The following is a 22,860-nucleotide window of genomic DNA, read 5'->3' as shown; positions in this document are numbered from 1 at the left end:
AAAATGCAAAACTGCACGGCACCGGCATTACATAAAAAACAAGGGCTGCCAATGGTACTAGCATAATGAGCCTACAACACTACAAATACTATGGGTATCATACCTGGATATAACTAGTGTATCACATACATGTGTAAATATGTAAAATAAAATATACATATGTATGTATGTGTTAAAAATTTGTACGGCCATACATACATATATAAATATCCGCGTGTATTTGAATTTTATTTTATTTTACCACACTATATAGTTATAAAGGTGTATTGGCATGCCTAAACATACATACATACTTATATATGTATATGTAATTATATGTATGTATGTGTGTAGTGGCTGAGCTCTTATTTTAGTTTATGGTGTTGTTGGTTTTTGGTTTTTGCTGCTAAGGTATTTGTTTTTACCTGAATGTATCGGCTACGCTACATACATACATACCCACATACATATGTATATGTTTGATTGTAGCATATACATATGTATGTCTGTCTGTTTGTCTGTCTGACTTAAAAAGTTCCACAATGATGAGCCAGGCACGCCGTTTTAACCCGAATATCATTGCTTTTGTTCAAGCTGCAGTAGTTGTAGTCTCACAACACAATACCAGGTCGGTCTACCTGTCTCGCGCTCGGCTTTCGATCGAATACAACGTGGCTTCACTGAAGACACTTCACTGGTAGTTGTAAATATGTATACGTATGCCACTAATACTATTATTTTTATTTAATTTTATACATATTTTTTTTCATTTCCCCAATAATTACCTGTGTGCGTATGTATGTATATGTATACACATACATACATATAGAGGCGAAGACCTCCGGTAGAAATAGCAACTGACCATCTTAACAACAACAAATAAGCCAAGCCATACTGTTAGGTGAGCTGAGACCTGAGACGCAACCAAACGAGACAAGTCCAGACGAAGTAGTGTACGGCGCTCGTCATTATACACACACATACATACATATGTACATATGGATTCGGGTGCGCACAGCAAAAAAAGAGAGCGCGAGGAGCGCCGAGGAGCAGCAGTGTAGTAGAAATGAGCGACGACGGCGGAGACGCGCGACATGACTACGCAACTAAGTGCCAAGTCGAGGTTTTGAAATTGGGTTTTGGATATTTTCTTGTCGTCTTGTCTTTTCTTTTGCTTCAGTATGATTTCTCATTCAGTTTGGTATTCGTCAAAATCGCGACGGACATACCAGCGTGGTAAAGTTTCAAACAAGCATATCAAATACTCTGTGTCAACATACTACTAGCACTAGCTCTAGCCATCATATAACTAAGCCTTAATTGGAATTATATTTTCGAAAACTTACTGGAAGTTTGAAAACTCGCAAACAAATTTACATGTGTCGGCAGAAAAGCGTTTTGTTTTTGCTTTTTTTGAGTTCGTGTTGTGATTTTGCTTTGCAAGAAAAGTGCGAAAATTGTGCAAAACGGTTTTAGAGACACAAAAAATAATATTGACATAATAAAAATAAAATTGACAGCAGCACTGCCAAGTGGTAATGTTTTATATAAATTAAAAAGCAAAAATCAAGATTTATGTACATTTTACTGCTTGCGTTTATTTGTAATTTTTTTGTTGTTTTATTTTGGTTGAATATTCATTTTATTCCTTAAAGGCATTTTTTGTGTGTTGCACACTGTAGCCACATATGCTTACATAGATAGTTGAATTATTATGCGTTCATCCTAGCCGCCGCATGCACACACACGTCTATCCATCCATCTATAAATTTATCGAGCTGGCCTAGTCGCCCGACTACCTGTCGACCTGTTAGCCTGCATATCTTGCTTGCCTTGGCTGACATTGAAATTTGCTGCAGTAAAATTATAGTACTTGTTTTTAACATCATCTCCTTTGGCTTAATGTCTTTGAATGCATGGACAGCATATCGGCATTGCTGCTGCTGCTGCCGTTACATACATATATGTATGTATGTATATTGTACATGTGTATTTGTGCATAGCAGTGCTACACAAACACTATTGATGCCGGCTTGGTTACAACCACTATCTATATGGGGACTCTACGTAGGTCTAGTATGTTCAGTTATACCATAGCTATGCTGTTTAAGGTGCCTGAAGAGTCTCTTCGGCACAAACACTGACTGGTGGTTTCACGCGCAATGCACTTACCTTACCCCGCATAGTGCTTACTTGTTGATTTGTGTCTTAGTTTTGCCCGTTTAAGTCAGTTGCTCAAGTGGCGCGAGCAGACAGACACACACGCGAAGAAGACGAGTTTTGGTCGGTCGAACGGTCGGTCGGTCGGTTAGTCGTTTCTTTGGTTCATTCGTTTGGTTGGTTGGTCGGTCGCCTCGGCATACACCTTGCCCAGGCTTTCTGGCAGATTTCTTTTATTATTATTATTATCATCATTTTTTCTTTTTGTTTTTTCATTCTTATTTCTTGTATTTGTTTTATGTTATTTGATTTCTTTGCATACTCTCATACTACTTGTGTGCGTTTATGTTTTTTTTGCTTGATTCGCGACTTTTGTGTTATCTTTTCCGCGTTTTTCGTAAGTTTTCCTTTCGTTTTGATTTTCTAAACACAATTCGTTCTTTTTATGAGTTTCAATAATATTTATGCAGCGTTTGCACGCTTTGCACGCGCACCTTCTTCGGGTGATCTTATTGAAATTGCATAAAATACATACAAACATATGTACCTACATGTGCAAGTGTGTGTTACAGTGACTTTGGTGAAAGTGTGCACGTATTAGTCACAGACAGTGTTTTCTCAATAAGAAAACATACATACATACACGCATATGTAAATATTGACGCCATTCAAAGCAATCGATTGCATATAGAAGGTGCATTCATCATAATATTGCACACTTCCTACATGTTGTGGATGTTGTTGTTGTTGCTACAAATACAAAATTTCACTTGATGCATTGCAATGGTCAAACAAAAGCAAAAAAAAAAAAACATTGAAAAAAACTGAAAATTATGCGTGTACGATCGAACCACCATTTTGTTGGAGTGCTGTTGTTTGTTGCTGCTCTCGCTGCTGTGCCATGCTGCTGCTGTGTAGTTTTATGCTGAAACGCTGAAATCGCCGACTCTTCGTTTCGGGCTCAGCTAGCTGGCTGGCAGGCAAGCAAGCAAAAGCATTGCGTATGCGCCGTTGGTTGGCTGACTCCGGCTCTGGCGCTAGGCGTTTGGTTCGTTGGTTGGTCGTTTGGTTGCTTGTGGTTGGTTACTCGGAGTCATTGACGCTTCTCTGTGACTATGCGGTTGCTTCAATTGATATTGATTAATTATTTTCTACTCGTACGCAGCGTTTGCGCACAGCCAGCTGGCCGTCTTACAATCCGGTTCAACAACACATGCCCCAAAGCCATGGCTCACAACTAACCCAACGCTACAAATATGTACATACATACATACATATGTACCTGTATACACACATACCTAAGCCAAACTCTTATGGCACATAGTGTACCATAATCCCAAAGCGTTACATTTCATATTGAAATCCCATTAAATACACTTATAATTCAAAAACATATACATACATATGTATGTATGCTTAAAGTGATCACTTTCATAAATTCATGTGTATGTGTGTCTACCTTGCTGACGTTCACAGTAACGCAATATTTAGGTCTTCGTGCGAAACAACCGACCAAAATTCATTACAATAATATTGTGAAGAAAACTTAAGAGTCGCCATTGAGCTGGAAGTCCTTTTGACTTATTTTATGTTGCACATAACTTTGTGGTTTACTCACACCTATACAATGTACAAATATATAATTCATATAGTTTTTGTCCATGCACACACAAGTACATAAAGTCAATAACAAGTTTACATGCATTTTGCTTCCCTAATTTGAATTTTCATGTGCATTTACAGTGTGTCACAAAAGTTGACGTGCACTTCAACTCACAGCTTTGCCGTTTTTATTTTATGAGAATACGACCAAGGTCGTGCAAGCAAACATATCCACATATAACGCTTAAAAATGTATTAATTTCTTACTTTTTCTTTACATTTTTGTAGAGAATACTTCACATTTTGAATTAGAAATAAGAAAAAACGCCACAATACCCTTCACAAATACTATTTATAAAAAGCTTTCATACAAGACTTGAATTTTGATCGATCAGTTTGTATGGCAGCTATATGCTATGGTGATCCGATCTGAACAATTTATTCGAATATGTAGTAGTATGACCTTGAATCATAGTCTATACCAAATTTCGTGAAGATATCCCGTCAAATAAAAAAGTTTCCATGCAAGAACTTGATTTTGATCGGCTAGTTTGTATGTCAGCTCTATTCTATAATGGTCTGATATCAGTTGTTCCGAGAAATAAGCAGCTTCTTGGGAAGAGAAATACATGTGTAAAATTTCAGATCGATAGCTCAAAAATATGTATACTTAAGGGTCAGTAGGGTAATCTTTTTTCAAAAAAAAAAAAAATTTTTTTCATTTTCTGTTCCCTTATACCCTTAGAATTAATGTAGAAACCCACTTTACCATTGGAAGGTTTCGAAAAAGGCCCAAAAATAATAATACCGCTCGACGTTCGGAGCGCCCGGAGTGCACACCTCAAACTTTAAACGCATTTTTCTCAAAACACACTTTTTTAAACTAGCGGACATGATTTCGGTCGAACTACTCAACAGATTTGCTTAATTTTTTTTTTTTTTGAAATTCACAAAACGCCTGGCTATCGTCCCTCTATTTTTTTTATAATTTATTAAAAAAAAAACGTTAATTACTTTTTTATTTATCAACATTTTTTCATGATTCTAGTAGGGACGATAACCATTCATGTACTTTTTAAGAATAAATTTGGTTTTTGTGTTTCAGATGATCCAAACATGAGAAATCGTGTCCGCCAGTGAAAAAACGCATCTCATTCACCCAGCCATTTCTCTGACAGATATCATCAAAAAATTCCGAAAAAAATTGTTTATACACTCCACGATATACCTCATGATATGTGAAAAAAGTTCTATTCTAGAATAAAAATGTCTATAAAAAAATGTAAAAAAAAACAGGCCAGATTACCCTACTGACCCCTTAATAGGGGCTCAGACGTTTCCTTCTGTGTGTTACAAACTTCGTGGCATGCTTAATATTCCGTGCTCAGAACATAAAAACGAAGAAGAAAAATGTCGCTACTGTAATTCCTACATAATATATTATAGTATTCGGCTCAAAAAATTATAATTACTGTTTTAGCATTTTCAGAAAACTTAATCCAAAGTTGATACAGCTTTTAGCCGTATCAATATTGATGTACTGACAGTTCTTATCCGGATAAAAATCTGGGTCATTCCGCTAACGTAGACCTGACTGCCATGGGAACAGAATTTATCGTGTCTAAACCTATCAGGGCCTTAGTTCCGATTAGTTTCACTTAAAACTTTAAGAAACCCAGTTTTCTAACTAACGGAGAATTTTTTAGTGGTATAAAGCTTTTATTTGAAAAACACAGATAATTGAAAGAAATCTCAGTTTATTGGCGAAAATTTGAATGCAATTTTTTTGTTTGAATAGAATTTAGAGCCATAGGACCATATCACCGGTCTAATTTTGCATTTTCTGCAGCGAAGCCGTATTTTCAAATAAGCCACTGAATACGGGTTCCAGTACGTGTGTTACAATTGATTTATCAGCACAGATTATTGACATGACATATTCTCATCCTAAAAATGATGTCTGATGAATTCAAATATTTAATCTAAATTGCCAATTGACAAATGCTTTTTTTGACAGATTTGATCACCAAAAAGTCCTAATAAGTTTTGATTTAACGCGTTGTATTTGTTGTTTATCCTGTTTCCTGCTGAAAGAGTCGCGAATTATTTGTTTGTGTTCACCATTGATGTTAATGTTTAACTTAAGATCAAAAAACTATGCACCAATAATACCTTTGACATCTACATAAATAACAAAAAGACAGTAACTTTTTTTGGAATCAAAAAAGCCTGAGTGTCTGCAGAGTTTCTTTATAATAGCTCTGATTCTAAACACTAAAATTTCGCTTACTTCCGCACCCTTTAGTTCAACAATTTTCATGTCTTCTAATCTGCATGAAGTACTCTTTAAGTTTGTCGCACAAGACACGGATTTGAAAATATATTTTTCCCATTCTTAAATACTAATCGAGGATAGATCTTCTTATGTTAGTTTGTAAAAAGTATGTAGAATTTAAATGCGAAGCACATCTCTTTTTACGGATTTGATCGGTACCCTCTAGGAAATTTTGTTACTCTAAAAATTTAGTATATAATCCAGTTTTTTGGATATTCGTCTATTTCCACATCACTGCTGGTGCTTGATAAACCTTCTGAATAGTTTCGGTTATGTCAAAAATACTATCGGTAACAGCTGGTGTCGATCGGAGATAGAAAAGTATTCCTAATTTGTATATATGTATTTTTTTCTTTTTCGTGGTCACTATCATGTTGAGAATTCGTGAAACGAGGCCTAACTTTACAGGTATGAAAGTTCGAATGTTTAAAAACCACATTATAAAGATCTAAATTAGAGATGAATGGAGATCATTTCTCGTGCAAACATTTTGATGTAAAGTATTTACTATCTGTAACCATTATTCAATACATACATATATAGTATTTCAATTATGAATTGGTACACATGGAATCACAAGAAACGTTTGCAAATTACCGCTAAAAACTTCGGGTGAAAGTCTCATGTAATAATTTGAAATTGGCACATTTTGATCAATCGGAAATCTCTCAGGAAGTTAAGTGAGATATATAAAGAAATTTTGATTTTTAGTTAATCTTTTATATATTCTGAAAAAAAATTATACATATTTAAGATAACGAACTTTTTAAGACGCATCATTCATCATCATTTTTATATATGTACATATGTACATATATATTTTTTAAATTTTATTTCTATTTTTTAATATTTTTATTTTATTAAATTTTTTGTTATTTTTATTTTTTTATTATTTTTTTTTTAAATTTATGTTTTTTTTAATTTAATATTTTTTAAAATTTTTTTTTATGATATCTGGCATCCATTTCTTTGTTTTTAGTGTTGTAATTATTACTATATAATATCTGTTAATTTTGCTCCAAAAAATAATTACAAATTTCGTTACCAATTTTCGAAATAATTAATCATAAAACCAATCAGCAAAATAATTATATATAATTTTTCATTTTCCTATAATTTTACGTTTCATATTTGTTTCATAAAATTCGTGGATTACTCGAAAATCTGCTTTACCGTCTTCCCAAAGGTGTGTTTGCTCAAGAAATAATAGCGCTTAATTAAATGAATATTGAAAAAGAAATCAATTATGCAATATGTATGAACTCATTGTGCTGTATATGACATACTTACATACAAACAAACGCACACAACGCTACACCTTGCTGCTTGTAATGATCAATCTATTATATAATTTCGTTTTTCTTTGTACTATTTTTCTCCATTTCCGAAATGTTATCCTTACACAGCAACAACAATAACACAAGTCATACGATCACAGTAGGTTACAAGCCGTCTAGCATTGAGGAGAGGAGTAAAGCGTACCAAAAATAAATATTTATTATTAGGCCATTCTATTTTTAGAGATAGTACCTGCTTGAATGGTTGTCCACTTCCAACATATGACACAGACACACACACACCCATGCATGCACCCATATGTTGGAGTGTGTGTGACGCGTGTGTGCACTTGTAAACATGTTATGCATACTGACAAGCATTTAAAGTGGACAGGATCATGGTCAAAGCGTACACGGTTACAGCATACCCAAGCCCATAGCCGCACCATAGATATAGAGTAAAACGCTATAACGCGTAACCTGTTCCGTAAACCTGTACCAGCGCGTCTAGTAGTCAGTGTTGTAAGTATGGTAGTCGGCTAGTCACTTTTCTGGGCCACGGTTTTTCGTTCCACACAACTATATATTTTATATTGTATGTATGGCTCATCATGTTGGTTATGCGACGCGCAGAGAGCATTATACCAGTTCGACTCCTTTTGCGGCAGTTAATCAAATTAAAGCAACGTCGGCGCATAACTGTTAAATTTTCTATGTTTCATTTTCTTTTTTCCTTTCGTTTTTCTTCGTCTTTTACTATGCCAAGCGTGTACATAAGTTTATTAATGTTAAGTTGAGCGTTTCATGGCTGGTAGGGAGTGGTGTCCTTTTCGACATTCCTTCGGTAATTTGACACGAAAATGTCCGAAATTTATAAAATGTAATATTTTTGGTGGTGAAAAGGGTTTTAAAGTATGGAAATAATGTTTGACTTTTTTTAATATAAAATTCTTCAGAATGACGGTTTTATTACAAAGTTGCTAAATATAGAAATCTTGTCTTTTTAAGCAACAAATTTAATATGCGCAAAACTTTTATAGTTATGGAGTCAGTCCTTTCGTTTCCAGTATTTTAAAATACTCGATTTTCAAAATTTCAACTCGGAAGTTTATTAAATTTCTCGAGACAGAGAACACAACAATCTTTTGATATCTGGGTCACAGCTTTGAGGAAATAAAATTAAAAAAATAAAATAAAATTAGAAAAGAAATTGGTATTCTGCCAATTGTTAAAGCTACTATTTACATATTTATTACACAAAATTCGATTTACAAAAAATATTGATCCACTTAAGAGTGCTGGTGCTGTTGTGCGATGATCTTGACAAGTTTTTGGGTTAAAAAAAACGCTAGAATTGCTACGTTATCAGACTATTCAATGTTGCATTGGTCGTCAAATATTTTCTTTGAAGTTAAAACTTAAATAACAGCCGTTGATACAATCTGGGTCAAATTTGGTACCGTAGAACCGGAAGTTAAAACGTCTTGGATGTTATACCTTCTTTAAACTGAGCTAATTATCTTTTATCGTTATTAGGTGTGTCAACATATGATTGCCACAAAGCTCTTTGTAAAGATGTCGCAACTATCATAACTGGACCACGATTGCTGGGTGCTGGGTTTAGCTTCCCTTAATAAGGGGTTATATTCAGTTAGAATGCCGAAAAAAAAACAATTTTTCCAGAATTTTTTCTGAGAAAACTTTTAAAATTAATTGATCAAAAAATTTTTACACATATTATCGTATCTTTTAACTTTATTTTAAGTCTTAATATTGGTAAAAATATTTATTTGGAAAGGAACTACAGCTGATCTCCGCGAGCTCCTTCGAAAAAGACGTTTTGCGGTCACCACTATATCTCTGAACTGGATCCTCTGAATTTAAAAAACCAAAAACATTTCGTTAAAGTTAAATCTAGTAAAGCAAAAGGAAGGAATAAGCAAAATAAAATTTTTTGACAAAATGGCGGTTTCTAAAAAAAATCGATTTTTGCCTTAAATTGTTTATAAAAAAATATTTATCGGTGCGAAAAAGTTCGTTTAATTACTAAAAAATAAAAAAATAAAGACTAATCGGTTTAGCTATTTTTGAATAATGTTGGTCTCCGACTTGCAAAACACCATTTTGAGAAAAACGTGTTTCAAGTTTGGCCTTATACTTCCAAGCACTCTGAAACGCCTTTTCAAATTTGGATGTAACTTCGAAAATATTCATCGGAACGATATTAATTTTTCTGTGTGTATTCTTAAACATATGTATGTACATTAGGAAAATAAAATAAAAACAAAATTTGAAAAATCTAACTCTAAATTAACCCCTTAATCTAATCATCGAATCTAAGTAAACAATATGTGGAAATTTTTGTTTACGAAAGTTTAAGAAACCTCTTTTATTCTTATATCTGATCCTTTTTCGCTAAAATATTTAAACTTTAGTTGTGTTAATCTCTATTTAAAAAGAGTTTTATTTAATCAAAAAAATTGATTTTACGGTCTGTTTTCATCTTATCCAAAAATACCACATTTTTTCGTCTAACCTCAGCGTTAGCAGAATATTTTTGTCCATTTTTTTGTGTCGTTTCTCTGAGAACTATTCTAGATCTATATAAGTGGCACCGAACACCTGATTTAGTATTTCTGCAGTGCATTTCTTGGCATGAAATGTTCCTCAAATACTCGTAATTTTGTGCTTCGTCAGATATAATGCCGTTGCAGTTTCGTAGAGTCGTTTCGTTTGAATTTCCGAAATGTCAAAGCAATGTGTTTTGTGAAATCTTTACACTTGAGAGTCAAAAGTAAAGCAAAATACAATGAGTGTTGCTGTTTTTGTTCTGCAGGTGCTACCTACCTATCTATGCAATAAGTTTTGAGTTTTATGAGAAAGCGGAGCATTATTTATTTTTTGTTGTTAGTTTTCAGAAACAACTTTACGGGAACTCATAAATAATTAATTCCTTTGGGTGACCTTGCTAACCTCGGCTATGACCGAATAGGCGGTGTTTACGTCAATAAGAAGAACCTTACCTAAAGGTTCAGCTTGATATATTTCACAGGTTCTAGAAAAATAGTTTTTTCTAAAATGACAATCAGTGATTATTATCCAGGAAATAGCAAAGCGGAAACACTTATGTATATTTAATTAAAAAAATTCAGTAAATAAAATTTAACACATTGAATTCACATGGTCGTCGATAAAGCCATACAGTTTCGCAAAGCAAATAGTATGTAGTTCGATTTGTATCAGAACGATATTGAAACTTCATCGAAAAATTGCTAATACACTCATACATACATATGTACGTACATGTGCCTGTGAGTGTGTGTATTTGGGAAGTCAGTCTAACTTTCACGCCGAGCTGGCTTATTCGGTCAAAGCGCTTCGTTTACTTTCAAGCAGTGACTTCCAAGTCTTTCTCTAATTATAAATTATCGACAGGGAAACATACACGTACGCACACACATAAGCACAAGTATATACACATACATAATATGTTTAATATATATAAATATTTTGAGTGTATAGCAAATTTGTTATTACGTATACATATGTATGTATGCTTGTTTGTATGTCGGACTGCTGTGGCCATAACCATGACTTGATTTTGAGGTCAATAAACGACTGAGAACGCCGCTATGAAAATCGTCACTTTAGTTGTGTAAAACGCGTAGATTGGAAAAAGTAGCGATGAGTCTTCGATGGATATCGCTATTATATGCCGTGCCGTGTTGTGTTGTGTTGTATATTTGAGTTTGTGAGAATTTAAACAAATTTCGCAATACGAACAGGTTTTAAAACGTGCAACAAAACTCCAAACACTCGCCGCGTCGCCGCTCACATTAGTTTTGTGCTCGTATGAAATGATTTTTGTATGACTTTTGCTCACAATGATCACCACCACATACATATTTAACAGACTATATGTGTATATACATACATATATGTATGTATGTTTGTATGTGAGTGCGGACATTCATAATATTTTCTCAGCGTTTTCAATGAATTGAAAATGAACATTCAACACTCGAATTATTTTATGAGCATAAATGTGAAGGCACAACCGCACACACACAAGTTCATTTGCGCATTTGTTCTCTTCTACAGGTATATTTTTCACACATACCACACATGCATACATACATATAAGTTTGCTGGTTTTGCTGCATACTGCGCATGTGTGTTAGTGTCTTTGCCGGTAATGACTTGATCGTTCTTTTGTGGTAAGCATTCGTAAGCGGCTGATGAGTGTCCGTCGTGATTTTTATGGTTAATAGGGAAGTTAATACCCCTCTGCGGCGTTCACAATTCACGAATGGATTATGTTTATACATATATGTACATATGTATGTATGTCCCCTCAATTACATAATTTGGCGCTGCTCATTACAGTAGCCTCTAGAAGCTTTATTTGACCACATTAGTTAAAAACATGTTTTCACACAAATTGTTTCCCCCAAAAAAAAAAAATAACCCGAGCCGTGCTACGTTTTTTAATAGATGGTTTGTTCAAAAGCATCTGTATTATTCGTGAAAAATATATTCCAACGGCGATGTCAGTCCTATAAGTACACATACAGCTTACGAGCCTAAATAAGCAAAAAATGTGTTAAATCTCAAGATAATCTCTTTTTAGTATGAAACTCTTTGCAAACACCCGATAGTTCGTCGAGGTTTTAAATTAATGCTAACCACCTCTTCTTTGTTGAAAATTTCGTTTAACTAGCCGGTTTTCTCATATTTACAGCTCATGCAAATTTGTAGCATGCTCTCTAACAGCCCTTATGATCTCGTTTAATCACCTCCAATAGATAATAATAGGTTAGGTTAGGTTATGAGGTCATTCCTAACAGGAATCTCACTTGTACAGCTTAAAACACCGGTCCGCTGTGTTTGTTGAAACGGCTAATGTCAGTTTCGGCTATGTGTCCTGGTTCGCCGAAGGTAAGACTGCTGAGATGTTTCAACATCAGAGGTTGGACAAAATGGAGAAAGTTTTTGGATCTTTTCGCCTCATCCACCTCTTCACTTCTTCACTAATTTGTCAACTTGCGCCCGTCCATCACTTCACCTCTTCTCCAGCGACTCCTCCCCAGCCATATATGTATGTATTTCTCGTCGGTATGTGAGTAGAGAAAAAGTCGCCACGAGTAGCCTCTCCGACGCAGTGATTATAACAAAATTTTGAAAGATGATGTTTATAATTAGAAAATTTGTTATCTAACGGTATTCATTAGTTAAGTGCGGTATTTCTTCGGCGCCTACTTTTGTCGAACGATTTAAATCTTCATCCTTTGGCGTTATTACCTTCAACTAAACAAAACAAAGTCACTCATTGGCATTTCTAAGTTTTTTATGAGCACTAGAAGAGAACATGACACTGTTTTTCGAAGACTGCAATGCTTTTAGGATGATTTCATATTTAATTGGATGAGTCGAAAAGCGCTCTTTGCTGAAATTTGCTAGATATTAAAATGTGAAAGCTTTGCCAGAGCTAAGAGATGCATTCACATGACAAAAATATTCTCGCAGGGGAGAAAAAATATTTTATTAAAGGCCGGACTAACTATCAAAAAGCATTTTCTCAGGCTGAATTAAACTTTAAACTCATTTGCTTTTTTGGAAATCAAAGCAGAAACTACTGACTGTTTTTATGTATAACAGCTGATTATTTGTTTTGACTACAGGTGAGGGTGTCACAACTCACTCACAAAATAACATTTAATCAAATCTTATTCTAATTTGTGCTTTCTATATATTCTGAATTTAAAAACATTGATTAAACTTATTTTTGTTGAGGCTTAGAGTTTATTTTTGAAGTATTGATAAATTATTTTTTTAAGAAGTGTTTATTTTTCACTCAGAAAAATTGGACAAACCGTGCATCTTTGAAATATGTTTAGAAAGGAAAATTCGTCTAAGTTCGCTTCAAGCTTAAATTATCCAAAAGTTGTAACCGAAAATAAATAATTAAAATATCTTAATTATTTATTTTTAAATATTTTTATGTACCTATCACTTTAAATTAATTTTTCAATTGCAGCTAACCTCAAACGTACATTTTTTTCTGATTCCAGGGTTTATTACGTACAGCCGAACAGCTGAAAATAAAAGGACTTTGTGAGACGGCCGAAAACACAGACGATTTGAACGACTCGGCTACAGCTACAATTACAGTATCGGAGAATATACAGCAAGCCGTCGTTGGAAATATCGTTAATGCCACAGTAGCAACGGGTCAACTCTCACCCAATATACCACATCAATCGCAACAGCAGCAACAACAGATCGCTACTAATACAGCGGTGCTCACGCATAATATTGGCAACGTGACCACTGCAAATACACAACAAATTGGTTCAGCCACTACGAATGTCGCCGGACAGTTAGTTAGTGCAGGCACATCGGTACAACATCAACAGATTGGACGTAAATCTCGTGTACGTAAGCGTTCAAAATCTCCAGATATACAACAACAAGTACAGAGTACACAACAACCACAAACAATTTTAATACAAAATCAAAATCAAGCCGCTATTGTTAGTTTACAACAGACGTCGTCTGGTAATTATATACCGGTATCCGGTGTACAAACGGTTAGCACTAGCGGTGGTGGGCAACAGCAGACGGTAATCACCGGTGACGATTCGGATACGGATAGGCCGGGGAAGATCTGTAAGACAGAAACAGCGTCAGCGTCACCTGCGTCCAGCGTATCTGGTGTATCGGGAACGAATAATGCTGGCAGCGTAACGACCGTTGCAGCACCAGGCACAGCGATTGTAACGCAGATTGTAGTAGCACGAGACGGCAAAGATAAAAATATGACTAGTTTAGGAATGGGAATGGTGAGTACATGCAATCGATGTCATCGATAATATTTGTTGTCAAATTATAGCTTATCAGTAATTTATTTTATAAAAGTTGGATAGTATTAAACAATTTCGAGAGTGAGTGAGATTGATTTTTAAACCGAGTCAAATAACTTTTAATAATTATTGGTATCAAACTAATTTCTACATGATCCTTCTATGAATCATTCATTAAACTGCTCGAAGGCACGATCAATTTCAATCTGGATAGACAGATTAACACTGTGTTGATCTTTTAGATTTATTTTCTTCCTTTATTATGCTATAATTGTACATAGCTTGGATCTATAATTATTAATGCCAAATGAATAGAGATAAATTTACACGATAGAACTTTATTTAAAGTACTCGATATAGCGATAATTTCCGATTCTGGTATAAAGAGACGGAGAGAGTGAACAGCGACAACGGAACCCTGAGACACATGGCCGTCGTCCGGCAATAACTAATAGAGAGGTTAACCGCCTAGTAAGATCCTTAAAGCAGAATCCTTTTGAATCTTCAACGAAAATTAAAAAAAAACTGGGTCAAGACAAGGGCGTAAGCGCCCAACCAATTCGGAGTACAATCCAAAATACATCACTGAAACAGTTAAACCTCCCTATGTTTCATTTTATTGAGTTGAACCAATATATTTGATTAAATAAACCATGGATTGTTCTGTGTATGTTCGAATTATGCCGAAAATAATGTTACCTTATCTCTGCAAAAAAGGCCGCTACCTTGAATGTTTCAACAAGACAATGACCCAAAGCACAAAAGCAAGTTGGCTCCGCAGTGGTTTCAGAAAAATAGGGTTAAGGTCATGGAGTGGCCGGCACAGTCTCCAGACTTCTACCCTATAGAAAATGAGTCGTGCGACGACATTTTCTTTATTTATTTTCTACATTGTGCGCACTACTATTATTTTTACCGCAACTGTATGTGCTTTTGGAACATATCGGAACTATTTTCTATAGAAGCTTCAGAGATATATTCCGATATAATGCAGAAAGGCGGACTCATCTTTTTAGAGTTTAGAAAGCGCATCCCACCACTTATTTAAATTCTCACAAAAAATAACTTTTTTATTTTATTTTAAAATTTATTAATATACAACTTTAAAAATTTGATTTATTTTATTTTTAGAATGGCGGAATTCTTGGAGTGCCAATGGGCTTTTTAGATTTTGCACCAGAACCTCCAGCACCCTCAGCCACACCGGTAACAGTAACGGAGCATGTCGATTTATCATGCAATCCAAATACCGACACTCGAGATTTATCAAGTGAGTTTTCGGTACTCTATCCTATTATCATACATATGTATTTTTAAGGGCAACAAAACTTCTTGGTCCTATTAAATACATTGTCAACTAGTTTTTCGACACTACCGATAATGAAAAACTTCTGGACTTTATAATAATCGATAATATTAATAACAAATTTAAACGAATGCCATTGCAGACCCCACCGAAGCACTGGACATCGACAATCATTTAGCCCAACACATGATTCAACGGCTTGATCAATCTCCGATGCATGCTATTCATCATCAGACTGGTGATGAAAGCAATTCGAATTTAGTACAGCATATTAAGAGTGAGGTGATTGATGCGAAACAACAACAACAAGTACAGCAACAGCAACATCATCAACAGCAACAACATCAATTGCATGCTCAACAACTCTCACAAAATCAAGTACAGCAACAGCAACACCAACAGCATCAAGTACATCAACAACAAACAGCACACTCACATTCAACACACGTCCAACAACAAGCACAATCACATCAGGACCTAAGCGGAGCAACAGTAATGGAAATCGATCCAAGCCAAATAAAACATGAACCCGGAATGATCATAACACCGGAAATTGTTAATATGATGACCACTGGACATATGGGTGAGTGATCGTTTAATGTAGTTCAGCTTCAGCAGGGTTATTCAATTTTATATCATGATGATCGCATGAAATTAAGTCCACTGCGCATGGTTGTTGGATTAATAATAAAAAAAGATTTTATGGTCTTAAATCGATATATCAGAAATTAAAAATCACTTCCTGATTGGTGTTGTCGCAGCGGTAGAAAACATTTCATAAATAATTTTGAGAAAAGCTTGACAGGGCTTGGTTGGATAAAGATCAAGGTTCTTTCCGGTCATTGTAGAACCGACTGTTATGTATTATGTTCATATCTTATATATTTACACTCGACGACAGCGACCTCTATCCATAATTGGAATTTTCGACTTTAATTTCACGATCATTTACGATTATAATTAATTTCAAGCAAACACTAAATACTTTTATCGAGATTTCAGAAATTATCTCAACATACTTTACTTATGATCTGTTAAAACCAGATCAGTACTAATCCAATATTAATATTCAATTTCAACTCCTTACAGATATGTATAATTCTGATACAAGTGAGGATTCAATGATGATAGCAAATGGCTCACCAAACGATCAAACTGAGCCACATTATACTAACTTAGACCAACAGCACGTGGATGGTAAAGGTCAGTTTAATGGTCCAAAAACTTGGACTCAAGATGATATGAATTCAGCTTTAGATGCATTGAAGAATCAAAATATGAGTCTTACAAAAGCATCAGTTACATATGGTATACCATCAACCACTTTATGGCAACGTGCCCATCGTATGGGCATCGAAACGCCAAAGAAGGAGGGTGGTACGAAATCATGGAATGAAGATTCTTTGAATAATGCTTTAGAAGCCCTACGTTCTGGGCAAATATCAGCAAATAAAGCGTCCAAAGCCTTTGGTATACCATCCTCGACATTATATAAAATTGCGCGACGCGAAGGCATACGCTTGGCGGCACCCTTTAATGCGGCACCCACAACGTGGACACCGGAAGATTTAGAGCGTGCATTAGAAGCAATACGCGCTGGTCATACGTCCGTACAAAAGGCCAGCGCTGAATTTGGCATACCAACGGGTGAGTTATGAGAAAACCAAATTCTTATTATTGAAATAATAATAATAAACAGTTTTAATTAAAAATAAAGGTAATAAAGCACAAAAAGTGTGCGAGATCCGTATTCAGTTCTAAGTCTTAAGAATTAACTTAAGTTCTCATTTCTTTTACTACATTATTAAAAATATATACTGCTTCTTCCAAAGGCACCCTATACGGTCGTTGCAAGCGCGAAGGCATTGAGTTATCACGCTCGAATCCAACACCATGGTCGGAAGACGCAATGAATGAAGCTTTGAATTCAGTTCGGTATGTTAAAATCTACTTTTTGCAATAATTGTTCACCCTTTTTATGAAATGTTTTAATTGTTTCGTTTCAGCATTGGTCAGATGTCTATTAATCAGGCCGCAATTCACTATAACCTTCCCTACAGCTCTTTGTATGGTCGCTTTAAGCGTGGAAAGTATGACGTTACTAATACCAGTAGCACCTCCATTAATAATGCATCAGGAAATACTTCGGGAAGCATCGAAATTATCGAACATAGTCAAGAAAACTCGGTGAGTCAGAATTTCATGCAGAAAACATGTATTGGTAATCACTCTTCTTTTGTCGTGAATGTAAAAGGCGCCTTTTTGTTTTTGTTTGTTGTTGTTTGTTGTTTTTGGTATAAAAAAATATATACATATTTTTTAATTATCCAATACTTGAAGCTAAAAGCATCGTATTGTTTAGATGACAGATGGTAACAACAGCTGTTCTATGTAAATATTAACGTTGAATGTACATAAATTGACTGATTTTAGTTAAAAATGAGAAAGGAATTCATATAAGTTTGGAAATATTTTATAAATACGTTGAAAAAAACATTTAGAAGCTTTTCTGCGTTTGTTACAAGCTTATTTCATATTTTTTATTTATAAGTTTTGGGCATTACATAATAGTTGAAAAACATATGAGCAATTCACAACCTGTCGTAAAGCATCGTAAAATCGTAAAATTATAAAAAAACAAGTGTAAAAATTTACAATTTTACGATTTTTTTGAATTGAACAATAATTTTTTTTGTTAGTACAAATCTAAATTTATATAGTAACATCATAAAAACGTTTCCATTTTGTGGAGTTTTGCTTTGATAATGTTATAAAATCATAATTTAGCTTAGTTACAATGTAAAGTCGATTGCAAATAGGTTCTTCTGAGTGAAATTTAGGCAGATTTGTGAAGAGCAAGAGTTAATTGTGATACAACGCCTAAAAGGATGCAATATCAGCAAGCAATATTCAGAACGTTATTTTAACAAAGTGCGATTACTCAACGACATCAATCACATTACATTATTTTCTTAACGAATGCGTTAATAACTAAATTATAAAGTTACATATGTTTCAGCAACAGTTCCAGTATAGTCCGTCGCCACATCAACAACCTCAGCATGGCGGTCAAACTCAATCGCAGACACCTCAACATATAACCCAACATGTTGTACACATTCAGCAACCACAGACTCATCATCAGCAGCAACAAGTACATGCTCAACAACAGCAACATATCCAGCAGCAACAAGATGTTGTAACATCCAGCAGCCAGGTGGCACATAGCAGTGCAGCTGTTGGGCAGCAGCAACAACAACAAATTCAACAGATCTATCATCATCACAGCACGCCGGAAAGAAGTTGAGAATCACTGCAACAAGCAGCTAGCAACAGCAACTCAACAACAACTAACAGCAGCAACAATAAGAGGAAGAAAAACTCGAAAGGTAAACGTTGAGAATGGCGACACACCAGTGATGTGTTTTTGCGTATGAAGGTTTGCAATAAGAAAGTGAAACAACAACACCAAGAAATACGAAGGAATAAACAAGTTACTAAAAGAAATTTAAATGCGAAGAGGGCAAAAGGAGAATGTCAAAAATTTCAATTAAAATTATTTGCGGGCATTTAAGCATTGAATTTGTTTGACAAAAACTTCGTTTTAAACCGAATTAAAATATATGACGAAAATCTATGGGGCTTTTTTGGAGAATGATGAATGATGCATATTACATAATAATGATAAATGATTTGAATTAGTAACTAATAGTGAAAGTGTTGAACATAACAAATACTTTCCTATAACTAAACAGAAGACCGAAGGAGTGCTGTCTGCCACTCCTTTAAGGGAAAAAGTTTTAGAAATACACAAAAAAAATATCAAAAAAAAAAAAAACAAAAGAAAAATTGGGGGGTGTACAATGAATTGAGGGAGTATAATAGTATTCACGAATGCCAAGTGATTGTCCACGGGTTTGACCACAAAAACGAAATAAAGTTTTATTAACTGATGTTGAATATATCCTTATAAAAATTAAATGGATTATCCTTTTGCATAAATAGAAGAAAATGGATTTGAAAAATGAATTGTATTTTTGATAATTGAATAGTAGCAAAACAATATTGAATAAAAAAAAATATACATACATAGTAGATGATGCACTTTTCGGACAATTAACGTACGGAGAAGAGTCAAAGTTAAAATTTTTTGGAGTCGTGACAAAATTATAAATAAGTTCTTTCACCACTAGATTTAGTGCTAAAAAATAGTTTTTATCTTAATATAAAATTTACGGTTTTGTCAATCAAAACTAGTAATAAATAAAAAGAAGTAGGTTTAAATGTATCACATTTACCGAAGTGAATTAAAAAAATATATATAATTGAAATAGAATTATTCGATTGGTTTGAGTTGATCTTTTGGCTTTTCGTTGAATAATATTATGTATGCGATATACTTACATATGTATGTAGATGCCTAAAATAATGTTGATATCTTTCTTGTAACTAATAGATAAGTTTTCTTTTGTTCCAAACAACAACAAAAAAATTAAGCATTCATTGAACAGAAATTGGATATTTTTATTTTCAAAATCTATATCACATACATAAAAACAAATCACACACACATACACACCGAAAAAATAAAGGATCTTTTTAATGATTGCTAACGCAAGGATGAAATATCAAAATTTTTAATTTATATATATATACATATATATATATAATATATATACATACATACATAGTTAAATGCAAATACAAAGTATACAGAAAATATTAAATAATCACGACACATCATGCTATATAATAAATCATTATAAATTTAAACATTAAAAATAAAAAAGAGAAACATCATCAAACAGAAATTTGTTGCTGCTGCTTTGAAATATTGAATATTAAGAATACATCCTTGTGGATAGAAAACTCCACGATGATAATCTAATGTTAAACAGACTAAAATCATAAAATAAAACAAAAATTAAATGTAGTTATTATTACTATTACTAAAGCATTCATATTTAAATAGTATGCAATATAAAGAAAATAATAATAAAATGCGAACCTTTCAACATGGCAAGTGTAGTGTACACATTAAACCGGCAACTTCGAAAATAGGACCTAACAATGTTACATTTTAGCGCATCAGCACAGTTTACGTTTCTTTGTGTTCTTGTTACGGGGTCATTTTCTTTTTAATCTAATTTCCTTCTCATGGTAATTTGGCGTACTGATTTGCAGTGTAATTTTTATCTTGAATTAGTTAACCACTTCATTCAATTGCATTCGCATTGCTACAAACTCGACTTAATTCACATTCATACATACATTAATCCTATGGAATAGCATTAAGTTAATATATAATTTATTTAATGTTAGAGTTGTATGCAGTCTTCGGTGAGCGCTTGCAAAGCAAGTCGAAATTTAAAAAATGTAGTTTTTTAAATGCCCGCTTATATTTCGAAACGTAAAGCTATACAAAATTATCTAAAAACGAAAAAGATCAACAGAGGATTGTGTTAACTGCATGAAAATATATCGCGAATGATCCCTAGGCACATATTCATACACGAGGTAGTCTATCTGGTTGTTGTGACAAGAATACAAAATATCAGCTCGATTGGTGGACTAATGCCAATAATTAGCGGCTTAATTATAAGCACTGAATAGTGTAGCGTCAATTCAGATATGCGGTTGATTTTGTTCTTTCTTTAAGCAAGGAAAAAGTGAGTTTGTAATTTTTCATTTTTTGAACGGTTTGGATTTTAGTTGCCGAAAATGCTATGAAATGATAATTACAAAAACTGTGTACATAAATATATTATGGCAAATAAATATGGATGTAAAAATCAAATCTCGATGGCTTCATTATTTTTCGCATTGTAAAATAGTTTATTGGATATTGCGTTTAATAATTGGCTTATGGGGTTAGGTCTGTATTGAGCCAAACTTGGAATAAAAAGGTAAAATATTTATCTCCTTCAGGCGTTATTAAACTTGTATATAAGTAAATAAAAGTACTTTCATACAAAATGGTGGCTACTGAGTCAATATTCCGAACCATCTGTTCCACGTGAAGGCAACGATGACTCTGAAAACAAGGTTTAACTTTGGACTGTTCGAAAGCCGACGAGTACCATTGTCACCCGACTTCAAAACCACGGTCTCTCAAGGAAAGGTTTTCAAAATTTTCCGTATTGAAGCTGATTAATCTGACCGCTTAGACATTACAGCGGATTTAATAGGTAAACTTAATTTCGCTGTTCTACTATTGGAACAATATTTTTAGGATTCAAAAACTGAGTTTAAGTCAAAATATTCTTCTAGTCAACTATATTAGTTGTTATTTCTGTTATATAACTTTATCAGGAGAAACTGTTGAATACATCAACTCGAAAATGTCTGAAAAATCTTCGTATGCATTGTCAGAATAGAACATTTCGATGATAAGCTGAATATCTTTATCAGTTAGTAGTCTGCTATATTTTGGTAACACTACAATGCTAAATAATTTCGAGGATTTGTTTTGGTCTTCTACAGCGTCCGAGTGTATGTTGTTTAATACGTTCATCTTATTAAATAATGTAGCAATACATTGTATAACACGTTTTAATTGTGTCCCACTTGTCAAATCTTTGCACATATCATTCAGAATGTGTGTATTTTCATTTTCCATTAAACTAAATGTATTTAGATCCAATACAATAATATGAGGTTTAACCGTCCACCTGTGTATATCAAACAATATTTTAATAACTCCAACAATATTATCACTACATCTGAAAACAATAACAACATTAGTATTTTAATTGGAGGGTAATTTCCCACATATAAATTGTTTTATTTACATAAAAAAGAACCGCCGCAGACTTTGTTTATTGTTGTACACCTGCATTCCTGTACGTTCCATTAATGGTAACAGTTCAGGCGATGACGCCGCCCGTGTAATAACTAGGATTATTTTGCCAAAAGGAACCAGCTTTAGTAAGGACTGAAATATGTATATTTTTTTAATATCATGTAGGATATGTATATTTTATGATATGTCGATAATACTTACACCATACAGTGCATCATTATATTCTTGATTTTTTGGCAGAAATAAACAGTTCTTTACTTTTTCTGAACAAAAATTCATATCTTAAGAAAAATATGTGTCTACTTCAACTAGTGTGCATGAAAAATATATTATTTTTGAGTGCGAAATATGTTTTTACTTATAAATGTATCTCAATTAAAATAAATAAAAAGTTAATACATATTGATGTAAACAAACTAATAGAATGGTTGCCAGCACTTTGAAAAACTTTAATGCAGCGGTTAGTGACGAAAGAACTAATACAAAACGCATTGGCAAAATTCCCCAAACAGTAAAATATAATATAATTTTCCTTC

General features: G+C 33.8%; 2 protein-coding genes across 4 annotated transcripts in view; one reads left to right on the top strand and one right to left on the bottom strand.

Annotated features, from left to right (window-relative positions):
* LOC126756497 (transcription factor GAGA) overlaps positions 1-21,319 on the top strand; it is a 60,445-nt gene extending 39,126 nt beyond the window's left edge. Inside the window, exons 5-11 of one of the 3 annotated variants that reach the window (XM_050469587.1) lie at positions 13,425-14,195; positions 15,348-15,486; positions 15,665-16,105; positions 16,612-17,169; positions 17,355-17,457; positions 17,529-17,709; positions 18,527-21,319. In XM_050469587.1, coding sequence (XP_050325544.1) covers positions 13,425-14,195; positions 15,348-15,486; positions 15,665-16,105; positions 16,612-17,169; positions 17,355-17,457; positions 17,529-17,709; positions 18,527-18,829 — 2,496 coding nt within the window. In that variant the 3' untranslated portion in view covers positions 18,830-21,319. The remainder of the gene's footprint in view (positions 1-13,424; positions 14,196-15,347; positions 15,487-15,664; positions 16,106-16,611; positions 17,170-17,354; positions 17,458-17,528; positions 17,710-18,526) is intronic. The other 2 variants (XM_050469589.1, XM_050469588.1) reach the window with 2 other exon arrangements.
* Positions 20,626-22,749, bottom strand: LOC126756502 (uncharacterized). Its single transcript, XM_050469597.1, has 3 exons — positions 22,526-22,749; positions 22,314-22,456; positions 20,626-22,244 (listed from the first exon to the last, which is right to left on the bottom strand). The coding sequence occupies exons 1-3, from the start codon at positions 22,601-22,603 to the stop codon at positions 21,818-21,820; spliced, it is 648 nt and encodes a 215-aa protein (XP_050325554.1). The 5' UTR covers positions 22,604-22,749; the 3' UTR covers positions 20,626-21,817.
* Between the last annotated feature and the right edge of the window lie 111 nt (positions 22,750-22,860).

The sequence above is a fragment of the Bactrocera neohumeralis genome, chromosome 4 (assembly GCF_024586455.1).
Source record: "Bactrocera neohumeralis isolate Rockhampton chromosome 4, APGP_CSIRO_Bneo_wtdbg2-racon-allhic-juicebox.fasta_v2, whole genome shotgun sequence".
In the NCBI taxonomy this organism is placed as follows: domain Eukaryota; kingdom Metazoa; phylum Arthropoda; class Insecta; order Diptera; family Tephritidae; genus Bactrocera; species Bactrocera neohumeralis.
The sequence above is the reverse complement of the archived record's forward strand: the minus strand, read 5'-3'. Positions and strand labels throughout refer to the sequence as shown.

What these genes read in the sequence shown, in the direction of transcription:
- LOC126756502 (XM_050469597.1), bottom strand. Translation starts at nt 22,603, where the DNA reads ATGAATTTTTGTTCAGAAAAAGTAAAGAACTGTTTATTTCTGCCAAAA. An exon ending in ATAATGATGCACTGTATGGT is followed by an intron (nt 22,457 to 22,525) that starts GTAAGTATTATC and finishes TACATATTTCAG; the next exon opens with TCCTTACTAAAGCTGGTTCC. An exon ending in CTGCGGCGGTTCTTTTTTAT is followed by an intron (nt 22,245 to 22,313) that starts GTAAATAAAACA and finishes TATTGTTTTCAG; the next exon opens with ATGTAGTGATAATATTGTTG.